A 17577-nucleotide genomic window follows, 5' to 3' on the forward strand; every position below is an offset into this window, starting at 1 on the left:
AAAAAAAGAAAGCATTCACTCATCTTTTATATCTTGCATCTATAGTATTTTTGCCCTAGTGGATTTCTCTCTCATTTCAAAAAAGTATGGAATCCTGGGTTACTAATTGGTGGAATACTAGGCAATCCGAACCTCTTTTGAATGATATTGAAGAAGTGAATGAACGAGCCATGTTCCTAAAAGGAGGGACCATCTTTCTTTTCTTCCCTTTCCCTATCCCTTAAAAGCCCGGTTGGGCGCTAGCGCTTGACTAATAGAAAGTCAGGCTCTTCTGCTGAGCGAAGCTGCAAGCCTACCCTTCTCGAGCCTACAACAATAGCTTATGCTTACCAAGCCTCAAAATAGGGCTACAGCAAGCAAAGCAAGCTTTCCCCCTTCGTTTGTTGTGGGTCGAGCCTCACCGCAGGCACTGAATGAATGAAATGAGTAGAGATCTTCCTTTCCCCTTGCTAATTACCAAGAACTTTGTTGCCACTAGTGGCGAAGAATAATTTCACCATAAAAAAAAAGAACTCGGAGCCTAAAGTAAGTCTACAAGAAGCTGGCAGAGCTTTAGCCATTGGACCACATCGATCTATCCTACCTAAACAGTAAGCCTTTTCTTGTTCATTCTTCGAATGAGGCTAGTGGGGACTAATTCCTTACGGCATGGACTACCAGGGTATCTAATCATGTTTGCTCCCCATGCGTTCGCACCCCAGCGTCGGTAGGGACCCAGAGAGCTGCCTTCGCTTTTGGCGTTCCTTCGTATACTTACGGATTTCACCCCTACACACGAAATTCCACTCTCCTCTGTCTCACTCAAGTGAATTGGTTTCGAGAGCATTCCGCCACTTTTTGGCGACTTTCACTTTCAACCCGATTCACCGCCTATGTGCCCTTTACGCCCAGTCATTCCGAAGAACACTTTCCCCTCCCCCCCCCCCCCCCGTCTTACCGCGGCTGCTGTCACGGAGTTAGCCGAGGCTTCTTCCTCGAGTCTTGTCATGATCGCGCACTCGACGAAAGAGCTTTACAAACGGCATTGCCCTTCTTCACTCACGCGATATTGTTTGATCGGGCTTTCGCCCATTGTCCAAGATTCCCCACTGCTGCCACCCGCGAGAGTCCGGGCCGTGTCTTAGTCCCAGTGTGGCTGATCATCCGAAAAGACCAGCTAAGCATCATTGGCTTGGTCAGCCTTTACCTGACCAACTACCTAATACTACGCAGGCTCATCAAACAGCGCTTTTTAGCTTTCTTCAGGATTTGGCCCGAACTGTTCGGCAGATTCCCACGCGTTACGCACCCGTTCGCCACTTTGTTCTCAACTCTTCTCACCTCCTGGGCGAGACAAGCTACCTTTAGCTAGGAGTTGTGCAAAATGAGACTTTCAGGGAGATAAGGCAGGGAAGCCATTAATGGTATTTCATTCGAAGTGGTGTATTTCAAGTTAGAGAGTTAGGGAATTCAATCTTGGTATTGAAAGTGCGGAATCGTATTGCCGAAGTGGGCTATTTGGATAGGAATGAAATAGGTTTTAGAAGGTACAAGTATTGAAAGAAATCCTGTTTACAATGAGTTCTCAATCGCAAGGTCCTACCCGAGTTACAGAAAGTTGCTGTCGGCAAAGAAGTCTTACCAAGGATAGCCACGACTTTCATTGAAAAAGGATAGGCCACTCGCTGAGCGCCCTAATCAATGACGATAGGTTTCGATGTGGGGGTTTGTACGAGGAATAAGAGGCATATGCAAGAGCAGGTTGCACGAAAGGAACTGACATCTCATCGGAATAGGAAGCGAATCCACTCTTCTATGTGCTAGACGTCGGCATTTCCCCTCTTAGCATACATCATTCACTTCACTGACGCCTACTTTCAATTTGTTCTAAAGCAACTCCAACGTCATCTTCTTCATCATCTTCAATATCAAATAGAAATTCAATTTTAGAAAAACTTAAACTCAAATAAAAAACAAGAATAACAATAATATTGATAGAATAAAAAAAATTATAACCTTAAGAAACTTGGGATTCAAACATTGTTGATTCATTGTAGTTTGGTGGCTCATCTTCAACCATATTCTCCAATTCGGTATAACTTGGTTCACCTTCCGTTATTTCATCAACCACCCAAAACTCAATTTTATCAATGCATTCATAATCAATTGGGTCATAAGACTTTTTGTGATCCTTGAGCCTAGAAAAAAAAATATTAATATACTTTTAAACATAAATAAAGAAAGGGAAAAAAAGTTTGAAAGTATAAGTTACCTATTTTGTAGACGCGAGTTATAATGAACATAAACAAGGTCATTAAACCTTTGATGCTCCAACCGATTCCTTCTTTCAGTGTGGATTCTCTCAAAGACACTCAAATCCTGCTCACACCTGGAAGAAGAAGCTGTTTGGCTTAAAATTCGAATTGCAAATTTTTGCAATTCCAGAGCATCTCCACCATGTAATTTCCATCATTCATCTAATTGAAAAATAACTAAATAATATAATAATCTTTTTACTAAAATTCGCCATTAATGAAAATTTTAACAAATGTTACCTGGGCGAGTAGTATTACGAGAATAAAAAGCAAGTGTTCTACCAAAACTACCTTCATGCTCATGAAACAACTTTAGTTGGTCCATAAGAGTTAGACCACTGACAGTACCATCACTACCGTAACGCTCAATCATATCCATAACCCCCACAACCACCTCTGGTTTCTTACAAAAACTTTCTTGATCATATTGAAAGATCGGATTCAACCAATAAGCCGTAGCATGATGACTCTTACGCAACATCCTATCCCAACGATTTTTAATGATGTTAGTGTAAGATGGTACAACTCTTTGTTGTTGTGAAAAAGTTTCTTAGTTCCTTTTTTTGCCCTATACATCCTTTCGTATACATAACCTATAAAAAAACATCACTAAAAATAATAAAAATGATAATATATTTGTAAACATCACTAAAGAATATAAAAAAAGTTATACCTAAAGCCGGCTTCTCATCCGAATCACAAATCCGTAAAAGTCTCAAAATTGGAGTCATCACTTTTACTATGATACCACAATTATTCCAAAAGTTTTCATTCAATATGATAAGCTTAACTTCTTTTTCTTTTTCCAATCTAATCACTTTTTTTTATAATCCGGGGAGGTGATCATAGCTTGCAAATCATGTTTGTGATCACACAAACTCTTCAATGCGATAAATGCAGTACCAAAACGAGTGACACCCGGACGAATAATCTCAGTCCAACCTAGTCTTTTTCTTAACCAATTTAATGGCCATTTGTGGTTATAAACAAAAATTGTAACTCTCGATGCAAGTGTAACCAAATCAGCAACTTGAGGCAACTCCGACATATCCTTCATAATCAAGTTCATGCAATGAGCTGCACAAGGAGACCATAGAATAGACGACTATTTCTCACAATACTGTAACATCCCAAAATTCAAGCCCAAAAATTTCATTTTTGATTAGTTAATTCATAAAACATTCATTAGAAAACATTGTATAAACACGTCATCTCAAAACCAAGTAGCATATTTAAAACCCACAACCATGAACAAATGTCATATCAGAGTACAATCCTAAAAAACACCATGCGGAAAATCATATGTGTGCGTGATGCCATGCTACGCCGCCTTCTCCTTCCCCTTGGATGAAGAGGTACCTGAAACCAAACACTGAAACCATAAGCATAAAGCTTAGTGAGTTCCCCCATCATACCACATACCATACAATACCATCGGTATCTTTCAACCGGTAATCATCATCGGTATCTTTCAACGAGTAATCGTCATCGGTATCTTTCAACCAGTAATCGTCATCGGTATCTTTCATCCGGTAACTGGGGACTATTCCACCCCCTACCACTAGCATACGATAGCAAGATAAAAGCACACTTTCAGACATATCCGGGTACTGACCTACCCCTTGGTCCTAAGGACCATTATCAGGGAAACTATCCCTATCATGTAACATATCATACAGATATAACTCATAACCAAACGCATACTAGACCAAGATAAATTATCACAAAGACAATTATCCTCTAAATACTCCTCAATGGTGGGTCGGCATTGTGGCCTTACACCCACCCCTACTGGAAGGTAACTCACCTTGTATCTGCTGAACTGTGCGGAAATCCTCTGACTGCTGCCACTGCTGCTCCGGTAATCCACCGGCTAAAATTCCCACAAAATATTTAGTCAAAAGCTGACATCTACCCTTAGGGTAAAATGACCATTTTACCCCTTGACCAAATCAAAGTCAAAGTCAAACTCAACTTCCAGTTGACCTGACTTGCCGAGTTGACTCGTCAACTCACCGAGTCCCTATCCTTCCATCAGACCTCATTCCCGTCTCTACTCGTCGAGTTAGGCGATGACTCGACGAGTTTTCCTTCTAAATGAACACCGACTGAATCCACATCCGACTCGCCGAGTTGTATGAACAACTCGTCAAGTTCATCATCAACTAATACACATGTCCTGACTTGACTCACCAAGTTGTATGAACAACTCGTCGAGTTACTCTTCATCCTATGAACATGTTCTGTCCTCGACTCGCCGAGTCGATGAACAATTCGCCGAGTTCCATGAAGATTGTCTTGGACTCGCCGAGTCCGTTCATGCACTCACCGAGTGCCATGAACTCCCATAACACTTTGCTTAGTCCAGAACACCGGGTCACTCCCCGGGACTCCTAAAACCCTCCCACACTCAACTGGTCCTTATAACCCTCACTAATATGGGACCAAAACCCTTAGACTCGCCGATTCTATCACATTCCTCACTAAAAACTTTGATTGTTTATGTATAACACTTAACCAAATGATATATCTAGGCCCCTAAACTCAATCTAACACGTCAAGTTACAAAATTTACGTGCATGCATGGGACATTAGAGCTTAAAAGGCTCTAAAATGGTTCTTTTGTTGCATGGGGCCTTCCTTGGTGCAAAAAGCAACCTAGATCTGACTTGTGGCTCATAGAATGACATGATACAGAAGCCCAAACCCCCAACCATGTTTGCAAACATGGTTGGCCTCAAAAAAAGGCTTATAAAAGCCCTAAATCACCCCAAAGAGGGATCTAACAAATGAATGAGCAACGTTCAGACTTTATACCTTCTAAAGGTTGAAAATGATGAACCAAACGAATCCTTCAGTCCCTTCTTGATCCTTCTATGCTCTTCCTTCTTCCTTGAGATCAAAACTCACAAGAATCACTCCAAAAGCCTTAGATCTTCACAAAAACGGTTAGGGTTTGCTATGAGGATTGTTTGGGAGCATAAAGGGGGAGAGGAGGGTGCATAAGGTCATTTAAATAGGGTGCAAACCCCTAGATTAAGGTTTTTGCCCAAACAGCGGCTACTCGCCGAGTCCGGGACTCGACTCGCCGAGTCCGCAACTTAATCCCCGCGCCTCATCCCGCTTTTACTCGGCGAGTTAGTCCTTAGACTCGCCGAGCCCAAGGCCAAAAATGCAAAAATAAATGAAGATTTAATAACATAATACATACCAAGAACTAGATGCTACAAATCTCCCCCACTTATTCTAGACTTCGTCCTCGAAGTCTGCCGCTCGATCCTGAAACAGCTCGGGGTAGTGCTCCATCATCTCACTCACCGGTTCCCAAGTCCATTCCGACCCCTTCCGGTGCTGCCACTGCACCTTCACGAGTTCTACTCTTTTGTTCCTCAGATCCTTCGACTTCCGGTCAAGGATCGCCACAGACCGCTCGATGTAATTCAGGCTGCCATCAACCTGAATATCCTCCAAGGGTACCACCGTCGTATCGTCCACTAGGCACTTCCGCAACTGAGAGACGTGGAAGGTGTTGTGGATCTGACTGAGTTTGGTTGGCAGATCCAACCGGTACGCCACCTTGCCCACCCGGGCTACAATCCTTAACGGTCTGATATACCTTGGGCCCAACTTGCCCTGCTTCTTGAAAGGATGACGCCCTTCCATGGCGACACTTTCAGGAGAACCATATCCCTGACCTGGTATTCCAGGTCTGATCGACGCTTATCGGCATAACTTTTCTGCCGACTCTGAGCAGTCTGAAGCCTACTACGGACCTGCTGAATCTTCTCTGTCGTCTTGAGCACTACTTCGGTGCTCCCCAAGACTCTCTGGCCAACTTTGCCCCAACATATCGGGGGCACCTCCTCCTATATAACATCTCGAAGGGACGACAGTCGATACTCGCTTGATAGCTATTATTATACGAGAACTCCGCCAACGGGAGGTAGGTATCCCAACTACCTCCGAAATCTAAAACGCATGCCCGTAGCATATCCTCCCGAGTCTGGATGGTCCACTCGCTCTGGCCATCCGTCTGCGGGTGGAAAGCGGTGCTAAAATACAGACGAGTACCCAGCTCGTCATGAAACCTCTTCCAAAACCTGGAAGTAAACCGCACGTCTCTGTCTAAAATCACCAAAACTGGCACTCCGTGCCACGCCACCACCTCCCTAATATAGATATCGGCCAATTTCTCGGCCGAGATGCTCTTCTGAATCGGATTAAAGTGGGCGCTCTTGGTCAATCGATCCACGATGACCCATATCGAATCCATCCCCCACGCGGTCCTGGGAAGTTTCGTGATAAAATCCACCGTAATATCTTCCCATTTCCAAAGCGGGATATCCAACGGCTACATCTTGCCATGTTGTCTCTGATGCTTAGCCTTGACCTTCCTGCAGGTCAAGCACCGCTCCACGTACCATGCCACATCCTGCTTCATGCAGGGCCACCAATAGTCCATACGAAGATCCCTATACATCTTCGTCGCCCCGGGATGAATGGAGAATTGGGATTTGTGCGCCTCCTCCATCAGGACCTGGCGCACTCCTCCATGATAAGGGACCCACACCCTAATGTGAAGAGTCAATAAACCCCGGCTATCATAGTCGAAATAGGAAACCTGCCCCACAATCTGCTCACTCTTCCGATGTTCCTCCTTCATAGCCTCCTGCTGAGCTTCTCGGATCCGCTCCAGAAGCGAAGTCATCACTGTCATCCTTAGACAGATATCCCTGATCGGCGCTGCCTTGCGTCTAAGCACATCGGCCACGACATTGGCCTTCCCCGGATGGTAGAGGATCTCACAATCATAATCCTTCACCACATCAAGCCACCGACGCTGTCTCATATTTAGATTTGGTTGGTCCATGTGTGTAAAATGCACTTGTTTTATTCCTACTTTTTATTGATAAATTTTGCACACAAAGGCAGTGAACCTATCTTTTAGTGGTATAGTTGGATAAATAGGGTGTCGATCTCAGGGAACAGGAAAATTAAACTAATAGCTAATTTTAACTAAGCAAATAATGAAAGTAAAAAGGTTTTTTCTCTAGTTTTGCAAGACTAGAAACTTAAACACACCATAAAAACACTTAATTAACTAAGTAACTAAAGCAAACAACTAATTCACCAAATTTGATAAAGATGTTTCTATTTAGGTTCAACCAATTCACTCCTATGGTTATTTTGAATTTATGATAAATTAATTGTTATTGGCTACCAACTATAGTGGTTAGGTTCATGTTCATTACTCCTAACGCTTAGACAATTAATTAATTCAAGCGATGATCAAGTGTTTAAACTAATTAATTCCCTATATTAATGATTTGGATTAAATAAGATTTGTAGTGGTTAATCAAATTAATGGTTCAATTAACCTCTTGTTTGTTGGTTTCTCAGACAAGCTCACACATTAATCTACCCATTATCTTGTTAATCTTAGTTTCATATTCATTATTCCTAAGCATATGATTAAGTGTTCACATAGACATATGAGGTTAACAACTAAGAGATGTTTATGCAGCTTAATTGTCTTCCAATTAACATAAAATAGTTGTGATTAATACATAAGGTTCTTTAACAAACTTAATTTAATAAATCACTAATAAACAATCAATCAAAAGCTAAGAATTAAACCATAGGAGTTACTTGGTATTCCCCAAACAGAAACAAAAACATATTTAGCTCATAGTTGCAGTAAAAACAAACACAAAAACAGGTTTAACTAAGCTAAACATACTTAATTCCTAAAGCTAAGTGGAATGATTAACCTAGTTGCCTTGATTCTTCAAGAGATTGAAGATTAGAGTTCCCCAGCGCCTTCAAGGGTTCTCTAATCCCAGATGAATCTCCAAAAAACGCCAGAAAAGTAGTCTCATCGGATAAAGGCTCGGTTTTTATAGCTATCTCAAAACAGGGTGTACTGGGCGAGTGGCAGACCCAACTCGCCGAGTAGGTTCTTAGTTATCCGTCTCAAATTAGGAGTCGTGACTTATCTTCTGGAATATTCTAATGAACTCGCCGAGTAGGCTCGTGTACTCGCCGAGTAGGAAAGCTTTTGTCCCTCAATCTTCATTCTTTGGTCTCTAATTGCTTCCCCTTGTTCCCTTTCACTCCCAAGCATGTCTTTTGGACTGAAAACAAAATTTAAACAGTATTAAGTACCTTTTGTCCACATTATTCACATAATTAGTTAAAAATGAATAAAAATGTATGCTAAATAATTAACTAATTATGCACATATCAAAATACCCCACACTTGACTTTTGCTTGCCCCCAAGCAAAACTAAATTTTAAACATATTAGAACCACATATGACAACTCCACTCTAACCCAGCCATTATGCCAAGACCGCAACGCATGCATTTGTGTCTAAAATTTTCCTAAGCACCCCCATACTCCAAATACTCACAATCCTCATAAACATTCGCCCACTCACCCCGAACTATGCCCATTTTATGCATCCCTCCGAATCCATCCGCAGAAAACCTCTTACCCTCAAGGTATTTTTAGTTGAGCAACCCAAGCATACATAATCTAGAATTACAATTTATGATACCACTATGAAGCTCTTTTGAATTCTTCACTTCCTTGATAATTTGATCTTTGATCTCTTTGAATTCACCACTTTGTTGTTTGATTTTTGGTATCTTCAACTTTTTGAATTTCTTGGAATTTTGATCTTTTGATCGTCACTTTATTTGCTCCAAAATTCTTCAAACTTTTCTTGCAATTCTCTCTCTCTCTCTCTCTCTCTCTCTCTCTCTCTCTGTTTTTACATGTACCTCTCTTTTTTCCACTCAAAAACCTACATGCTTAAGCAGGGGCGCTCAACCTCAACCTTTATTGGCTAACGATAATATTTTTCCTAGATACATTTCAGGTTTAGGCTGCTAAACATATTGCATCCCTCAGGCTGAGCGGGGTCGTGTTTTTGTCCCATGATTTCACTGGAATAAGGAAGCCACAAATGCACTAGAACGTGTATAGGCTCAACTAAACATTTAGGTTTTTATGCAATTATCAACACAATTCTAACATGGAATCCTAATTTGCTTTTACCAAAATTTTCTAAATTAAGTCCTAAGTAATATTTTTGGTATGCAACAATTTTTTTAAAATTAGCCTAAATTAAGATTCTAAATTTTCTAATATATGACCAACCCCCTACCCCACATTTATTTTATGCAATGCCCTCATTGCATATTATACAAAAATAAAAATACAAATATAGAGAGAATTGGAACAAACTCCCCTGGGGTAGCAGTCGATAGGTTGATACTCTTTTCTTCAGCTCCATCTTCACTTGACTTTAGCCATGGGAACAGCTCATCCATGACTTGGGTGTCATGCATCTCGTGTGGTTGACAGCTCGAAAATTTCACGGAACAAGCTTCTTAGAAAAATCACCAGTAACAATTCTTCACAAAAAGTGGATAAATGCTGCAGTGAAAGTGCTCAAAGCAGTTCTGGAAATCGAAAATTGCAACTCTACTCGTCGAGTAGTGATGTGTACTCGGTGAGTATCTCTTGACTTGGAACTATATCGTGTAATATCCCATGTACTCGCCAAGTAGAATTTGTGCACTCGGCGAGTAGGCATTGTATTGCGAAAACTGATCCAGCTCATGCTCCTTTTGACTCAGGTTTTGAAATTGGAAATTTCACTAACCCTCACTCTAAATCCTTCAGCAGCAAGACTCTCCATTACTCTCGACTCTAACGGACTCTATCCTAAGGACAAAACTTTGTACTTTTCTTGAAAATCTCTCATTCCTTACTTGACCCTCAACAATTTAGTATGCTTCCTAATCTTCCATCCCTAAAAAATAAACAACTAAAAGTGAAAGTAATAACCATCCCAACTAAAATAAAAAATCATCCAAGTTTTAACATTTGTTCCAAACATAACATCATAAAAACACAAAACATAAATAAAGTCTTCAGTCTTCTTCTTCCATATCGGCTCCTCCCGCGCCACTTCCTCCTTCTTCATTTCTTCTCCTCATTCTCTCGTCCCAACTCATAATGTATGGATAGCCGGGTCCGGGTCTTGGGGCAATGTTCATCTGTTGGAAGAGGTATTCAAAAGATTGATTATTATAATTAACCCCTCGTCCAATATCGTCCAAGTAGTACCGGTAATCCACTTGGTTCCAACCATCGTTGTCCTCTTCCACCGGCATAACCGGTGGGTCTTCTCGTACCCGCTCGCTACGTTGTCGTACCCTCCTTCCCGGCTCCTCGGGGATTGTCGGCTCGTCTGCATGTGGAATGGAGAATGAATCACCAAACTTCTCAATGATCTGTGCCCTCCTATATAATGTAGTGTTGAATGGTGGAGGGTGAATGATCGTGAGTGCCCTAGCTTGTTGCAAATCTAGGACCCCAAACGACCTGGCCAGCCTAGTAACAAACATGCCTCCATTGATTTTGGAGTTAACTTTTTCCTTAACTGCCCCTTCAGCAAGAAATTTGGCAATGCAATAGGGGAGATTGCAGAAAGCGTCGGGAGTAATAATACTCCATAGATAGAAGATATCAAGGGTTAGGACCTTGTCCCAATCCTTCCGCATGTTGATGGTGCTGGCTACGAAGCGGTGAATAAGGCGATGGATCGGCGAGCGAATATGACCCTCCTGAGCGGTGGAAGGAATATACACCCGGTTGGAAATCGTGTAACACCATGTAGAGGCTCTTGTATCTTGAATAATTGTAACTAACCATCACATGTGATGGTGGTATACCCCAAATTGCACTCCTTCACCAAGTATGGTGTGATCTCCTCCTCCAAACCCACTTTTCCCAACCAATCCCAGTCAACAGCGTTGGGCAAATGGATTTCCTTATGTTTGAGCGCCTCCAATCTGTTTTTGTCCCGAGCTTGGGATGATTTGGAAGTAATTTGTTGAAATAAAAGCCACAGGATATCACTTTGGCTCCCCCCCCCCCTAGAAAACTACCCCCTTCTGGCCATGATACCTGCGTAAAAACATCAAAAGCACACAAAAAAACAATACCCAGTAATTAAAAACGAATGAAACAGGTCTTAATAGTCTTCTAATCGCCGAGTACACGACCTACTCGGCGAGTAGGATGAACATCGGGAACTGTTTGGTGCCGATCATGTATAGGCTGTCCAAAACTCCAAATTCTTCACAGGGCTTTGTTGTAATGAGTTATCTAACCATAAATCCAAAAGAAATTCCTCCTAACATTACCTAAATCATGGCTAAATTAAAACCCTAGAATTTGAAGAAACCCCCAAATCCAAATTTAAGCAAAATAGGGGCAAATCAATGATAAAGCATGAACCTTTGATGAGTTTTAAGTGTAAAGATGTTACCTTTTTCTTTGAAAGATGAAGATTAAGTGGAAAATTGAAGAAATTTGAAGAAATCGCAGAGGGTGCTTGAGGATACGCTGCGCACGGCGAGTATAGGGGTTAAATGGGTGAAAACCCTTTTTTTACAGATTTATATCTCATTCGTGTAAATTGGCTACTCGCCGAGTAGAAAGGCTCTACTCGCCGAGTAGGAATGTCGTTACGCGTTTTATTGGGTTACTCGGGCAGGTACTCGCCGAGTATACGTGCCTACTCGGCGAGTAATCCTTGCAGATTGAAAAAAAATGTGAATGTTTTGAAAAATTAATGTATTTTCTCATTTTTTAGCCATCCACCCCACACTCTAGGCATTGCTTGCCCTCAAGCAATTATATTCTTAAAAGAAGACGAAGGAAAAAAAATAATAAAAATAAAGTAAAGGAAAGAAAATGCAAACTTGAAACTCGGGTTGCCTCCCGAGAAGCGCTTCTTTTTAGGGAGTCATTAGCTGGACTCCTCCCCTTCTACGTGGTTGCAATCCCTTCCAGCAGCAGCAACTCTTCCATTCCTTCATTCCGGGGGACTCCTTCTTCATACTTTTTGACCCTATGGCCATTGACCTTGAAAGGTGTGCCATCTCTTGAAAATAGCTCTATAGCACCATGTGGAAACACCGTCTTCACCAGAAAAGGACCATCCCATCTTGACTTGAGTTTTCCCGAGAAAAGCTTTAGTCGTGAATTAAAGAGCAACACTTTTTGGCCTTCATGAAATTCTTTATTTTCTTTGATCCTTTTGTCATGCCACCTCTTGGTCTTCTCTTTATTGATCAACGAGCTAGAGTATGCATCATTTCTAAGCTCCTCAAGAGCATTCATTTGCATCAACCGGTTACTTTTGAGTTCCTCCATGTTGAAGTTACACATCTTTAAGGCCCAAAATGCCTTATGCTCTATTTCCACCGGCAAATGGCATTGCTTTCCATAAACTAACCTATATGGTGTAGTACCAATAGGTGTTTTGAAAGTTGTACAAAAGGCCCAAAGTGCATCATCTAGCTTATCCGACCATTCCTTGCGATTGCTCCCCACCGATTTCTCCAAGATTCGCTTTAAAGCTCGATTTGTCACTTCGGTTTGTCCACTAGTTTGTGGATGATAGGATGTAGAAAACTTATGGGTTACCCCATATTTCTTTAACACCTTCTCCAATTGGTCATTGGCAAAATGGGTGCCTCGTTCACTTATAAGAGCTTTCGGGACTCCAAATCGTGAAAATAACTTCTTTAAAAAACGCACCACCACCCGACCGTCATTAGTTGGTAACGCTTGTGCCTCCGCCCATTTGGATACATAATCCACCGCCACCAATATGTATTTGTTTCCTCTAGACATGGGAAATGGTCCCATGAAGTCGATTCCCAACACATCAAACACCTCGCACACTTGGATACTATGTTGTGGCATTTCATTTCGAGATGAAATGTTTCCCACTCTTTGACAAGCATCACATTCTTTGACAAATTGGGCTGAATCTTTGAAAATTGTGGGCCAATAGAACCCAATGTCAAAGATCTTCTTTGCAGTGTAGTGTGCTCCATGATGTCCACTCGTGGGCCTGCTATGACAATGCTCTAATATCTTTCGGCTTTCATTTCCGAACACGCATCTTCGTATGATCCCATCCGCGCAACTTCGGAAAAGATATGGTTCATCCCAAAAGTAATATTTTATCTCGGAAAAGAATTTCTTCTTTTGTTGACTTGTGAGATCTTTTGGGATGTAATAGCTAGCTAAGTAGTTAGCTATGTTTGCAAACCATGGTTCTTCTCCCACGGTCACCATAATATACTCGTCTAGAAAATCATCGCCAACTCTATCTTCGTGCAATTGCAGGTTTTCAAGCCTTGACAAGTGGTCAGCTGCTACATTCTCCATTCCCTTATTGTCTCGTATCTCTATGTCAAACTCTTGAAGAAGTAGCACCCATCGTATCAGTCTTGGCTTAGCATCCTGTTTGGCAAATAAATACATGATGGCAGAATGGTCAGTAAAAATGGTTGTTTTAGATAAAACTAAATAAGGACAGAACTTGTCAAAAGCATACACCACAGCTAATAATTCTTTTTCCGTGGTGGTGTAATTTTCTTGGGTTGGGTTTAGAGTCTTGCTAGCATAATATATGGGTCGAAAGTGCTTATCAACCCTTTGACCAAGGACAACTCCTAATGCATAGTCACTAGCATCACACATAATCTCAAAGGGTAAACTCCAATTTGGTGCAACAATGATCGGGGCATTAGTTAATTTTTCCTTTAGAAATTCAAATGCCTCTAAACACTCTTTAGTAAAATTAAATGGTGCGTCTTTTAATAACAATTGTGTTAGAGGTCTAGTTATTTTGGAAAAATCTTTTATGAAACGTCGGTAAGAACCTGCGTGTCCTAGAAAACTTCTAATGCCTTTCACATTAGTTGGTGGGGGTAATTTGGAAATGGTGTCAATCTTTGCCCGATCCACTTCAATTCCCATTTTGGAAACCTTGTGGCCCAAAACTATACCCTCCTTGACCATAAAGTGACATTTCTCCCAATTGAGGACCAAGTCGGTTTTTCACACCTAGCAAGCATTAAGTCAAGATTTGTGAGACAATCATGGAAAGAAGATCCAAAAACTATAATATCGTCCATAAAAACTTCCATGAATTTTTCCACCATATCGTGGAATATGGCTGTCATACACCTTTGAAAAGTCACGGGTGCATTGTATAGCCCAAAGGGCATGCGTCTATAAGCAAAAGTCCCACTTGGGCAAGTAAATGTGGTCTTTTCTTGGTCCATTGGGTTTATGGGTATTTGGAAATAAGCCGAGAATCCGTCTAGAAAGCAATAGTAACTATGGCCCGATAGTCTTTCTAACATTTGATCAATAAAAGGTAAGGGAACATGGTCTTTACGAGTGGCATCATTTAATTTTCGATAATCGATGCACACTCTCCAACCGGTAACCGTTCGTGTCTGAATTAGCTCGTTCTTTTCGTTGGTTATGACCGTCATCCCTCCTTTCTTGGGCACCACTTGGACCGGACTCACCCACGGACTGTCGGAAATGGAATAGATAATTCCTACATCTAAGAGTTTGACCACTTCCTTCTTGACTACTTCTTGCATATTTGGGTTTAACCTTCTTTGGTGTTGTACAACCGGCTTTGCTCCTTCTTCCAGATTGATCTTGTGGGAGCAATAGGATGGACTTATTCCCTTGATGTCAGTGATGCTCCATGCTATGGCCCGCTTCCGCTTCTTCAACACTTGCACGAGCTCTTCCGTTTCAGAATTGGACAGGTCAGAGGCTATGATTACTGGATTTTGGTTGCCTTCTTCCAGGAAAGCATACTCCAAGTGTTCTGGTAAAGTTTTGAGCTCAGATTTTTGGTTCTGACTGTTGGACTCGCCGAGTGCAGGTAAGGTACTCGACGAGTTTGTGGCTGCATTCACGAATTCTGCCTTTTCTAAGGAAGAACTCGGCGAGTAGATCGGCCCTACTCGGTGAGTAGGGCTATCAATTTGCTTCACCAATTCTTCAAACTCAGCTTCTTCCAGCAGCCTTTCAATTTCCAATAAGTCTTTTTCTGGATCAAATTCTTCATCATCAGTTGTGAACTTGTTGGAATCTTCACTCATGCATTCCTCCAATAATTCGTCAAGCATATCAATTGAGAATGTCGTGTTGTCACTGTTCCTTGCATACTTCATAGCTTGGTCTACCCCAAATGTGACTGAATCTTCTTCGACCCGCAAGGTGAGCTTCGAGTCCCTCATGTCTACTATAGCACTTGTCGTGTTGAGGAAGGGCCTTCCAAGGATGATTGGAACTTGTGGATCCGCCTCCATGTCTAGAATGATAAAATCAGCGGGAAAGACGAATTTGTCCACCTTGACTAGTAAGTCTTCGCATATGCCTCTTGGGAAGGTGACTGTCTTCTTTGCCAAGTGAATGGCCATGCGAATTGGCCTTGGTTCCGGGAGATCCAGCTTCTTAAAGAATGAATATGGAATTAGGTTCACACTTGCTCCCGAATCGGCTAAAGCATGAATAGCAGCCAAGTTGTCAAATTGGCAAGGTAAAGTCAAACTCCCCGGGTCACCCTTCTTCTTTGGTAGCTTATTTAGCATAGCAGCTGAGCGGTTTTCATTGAGGACTACCTTCTTCACTTCTTCCATCTTCCTTCTATTAGTGAGAAGTTCCTTAAGGAACTTTGCATATTTGGGCATTTGCATGACGGCTTCAATGAAGGGTATGTTAATTTGAAGAGTCTTGATATGATCTAGAAACTTCTGGTACTCCTCTTCCTACTTCTCCTTCTTAGCTCAGGCTGGGTATGGCATTGGAGGCTGATACGGCTTTTCAGGGATCTGTTTGTTCGAATTTGGTAGTGTACTTGCCGAGTCCATATGTGGTACTCGGCGAGTAGGGCTGTCAGATTGTAAGTTTTGCTCTTCTGCTTGATTTTCTGCCTCCTCCTTCTATGATTCCTTGGATGCCTCGGTCTGAATAGGTGTCAGGGGAGTGATTATCTTCCCACTTCTTGTTGTGACTATGTTTATGTGCGCGCCTCATGGATTATTTTCAGTTTTGCTAGGAAGTTCGCCCGGTGACGTTTGGTTGATTTGTTGAGCAAGTTGCCCAAGCTGTGTTTCTATATTATGGATAGATGCATGTTGGTTTCTAAGCATGGTCCTTGTTTCTTGAATTGTAGCATCATGATCACTATGTCTTTTTTCTGAAGCAGCTACAAATTTGGTGAGCATTTCTTCCAAGCTTGGCTTTCTCTCTTGTACCGGCTCCTCCTTTTGGTAGAAACCTCTTCCTTTTTGCCTAAACCTCTCCTCCTTGGCCTTCTTGTACTCTTCATAAGGGAGCCACTCTTTCTTTTGTTTGCGCCAGTCTTCATCATATCGGTCTCCGCTTGAGTAACAAACTTGCACCTTCTTATTGTCATTCTCATCTAAATCACAGTCTCTAGTGAGGTGAGGCCCATTGTAGTTTTCACAACCCACCCGAATAGCATGGATCATTTGATCCATTTTATCCATCCTCCTATCCATGGTTTTTAGCATAGCCATGACCGCGGATAAGTCTTCAGTAGCTGCATATGCTGCTCCCCTAGTAACATCATTTCTAGGGTTGTGGTATTCTCTAGAGTGTTTAGAGAATTCTTCAATCAATTCCTTGATTACTGGGGGCGGCTTCTTTGTGAGCGGGCCTTGCGAGACAAGTAACTGCCTAGTTGTGACATTGACTCCATCATAGAAGATGGAGACTTCTTGCTGGCTGTTTAGGTCATGGTGTGGGCAGTTTCTTAGTAAGCTCTTGTACCTCTCCCAAGCTTCATATAGCGACTCTCCAGCTTGTTGTTCAAAGTTAGCAATGGCCTTCTTCAACTTGGCTATCTTGGAAGGTGGGTAAAAGTGATCAATGAATTCTTCTTTCATCTTTGGCCCATGTGATGACTGATCCGGGGGGGGAAGTGACTTGAGCCAGTCTTTTGCAGCACCTTTGAATGTCACCGGAAGCATGCGAAGTAGCTGAGTCTCGCAAGGCACATTTCGAACATTGAAGTAATCAGCTACGTCATTGACTTCATCCAAATGCTTGTAGGCATCTTCGTGGTCTTTTCCATAAAAAGGTATTTCTTTAAGTAAAGCTAGGATATGACCCTTTAGCTCGAAAGTAGCAGTCGCGGGAATTGCGGGTTGCACAAGTCCCGGGCTAGTGTCGTCGCGCATCCTCTTCTTCCATTCTCCCATAGGGATTTCATCAATGTTAGCCATTGTGATAGCTAACTCTTCCTCGGAATCAGATTCGTGCTCGTATGTAGGCTCCTCTTCTTCCTCGGTCTCGTACTCAATATCTTCCTTAACCGGTTCGTCGATTACTAAAGAAGCGATGGATGCTC

At 42.0% G+C, this 17577-nt stretch overlaps 2 protein-coding genes, 1 non-coding gene and 1 pseudogene across 3 annotated transcripts; 1 reads left to right on the forward strand and 3 right to left on the reverse strand.

Annotated features, from left to right (window-relative positions):
• Window positions 1-600: 600 nt before the first annotated feature.
• Window positions 601-1368, reverse strand: LOC145056260 (18S ribosomal RNA; annotated as a pseudogene).
• A 472-nt stretch (window positions 1369-1840) lies between these two features.
• On the reverse strand, window positions 1841-3342 carry LOC145050747 (uncharacterized). The gene is made up of 7 exons (XM_078998947.1): window positions 3174-3342; window positions 2968-3033; window positions 2818-2887; window positions 2535-2776; window positions 2252-2429; window positions 2019-2177; window positions 1841-1934 (listed from the first exon to the last, which is right to left on the reverse strand). The coding sequence occupies exons 1-7, from the start codon at window positions 3340-3342 to the stop codon at window positions 1841-1843; spliced, it is 978 nt and encodes a 325-aa protein (XP_078855073.1).
• Window positions 3343-12143: 8801 nt separating this feature from the next.
• On the reverse strand, window positions 12144-15841 carry LOC145050749 (uncharacterized). Its single transcript, XM_078998948.1, has 4 exons — window positions 14711-15841; window positions 13438-13631; window positions 12688-13071; window positions 12144-12612 (listed from the first exon to the last, which is right to left on the reverse strand). The coding sequence occupies exons 1-4, from the start codon at window positions 15839-15841 to the stop codon at window positions 12144-12146; spliced, it is 2178 nt and encodes a 725-aa protein (XP_078855074.1).
• Window positions 15842-16958: 1117 nt separating this feature from the next.
• On the forward strand, window positions 16959-17065 carry LOC145055990 (small nucleolar RNA R71). The gene has a single exon (XR_013685532.1). It is a non-coding gene; the product is annotated as a small nucleolar RNA R71 (small nucleolar RNA).
• The last annotated feature ends 512 nt before the right edge of the window (window positions 17066-17577 follow it).

Source organism: Lactuca serriola, chromosome 5 (assembly GCF_051521515.1).
Source record: "Lactuca serriola cultivar US96UC23 chromosome 5, Lser_US96UC23_V15, whole genome shotgun sequence".
Lineage (NCBI taxonomy): Eukaryota > Viridiplantae > Streptophyta > Magnoliopsida > Asterales > Asteraceae > Lactuca > Lactuca serriola.

Excerpts from the sequence above, each read along its gene's own strand:
- LOC145050747 (XM_078998947.1), bottom strand. The coding sequence starts at position 3,342 with ATGTCGGAGTTGCCTCAAGTTGCTGATTTGGTTACACTTGCATCGAGA. Across the intron at positions 3,034-3,173 it reads TGCATTTATCGCATTGAAGA|TAAAAGTGATGACTCCAATT; the intron begins GTTTGTGTGATC and ends GTGGTATCATAG. Across the intron at positions 2,178-2,251 it reads AACTCGCGTCTACAAAATAG|GCTCAAGGATCACAAAAAGT; the intron begins GTAACTTATACT and ends TTTTTTTTCTAG.
- LOC145050749 (XM_078998948.1), bottom strand. The coding sequence starts at position 15,841 with ATGGAAGAAGTGAAGAAGGTAGTCCTCAATGAAAACCGCTCAGCTGCT. Across the intron at positions 13,632-14,710 it reads CCATTTCCGACAGTCCGTGG|GATGCTAAGCCAAGACTGAT; the intron begins GTGAGTCCGGTC and ends TTTGCCAAACAG. Across the intron at positions 13,072-13,437 it reads ACCGTGGGAGAAGAACCATG|TATCCAAGTGTGCGAGGTGT; the intron begins GTTTGCAAACAT and ends GCCACAACATAG.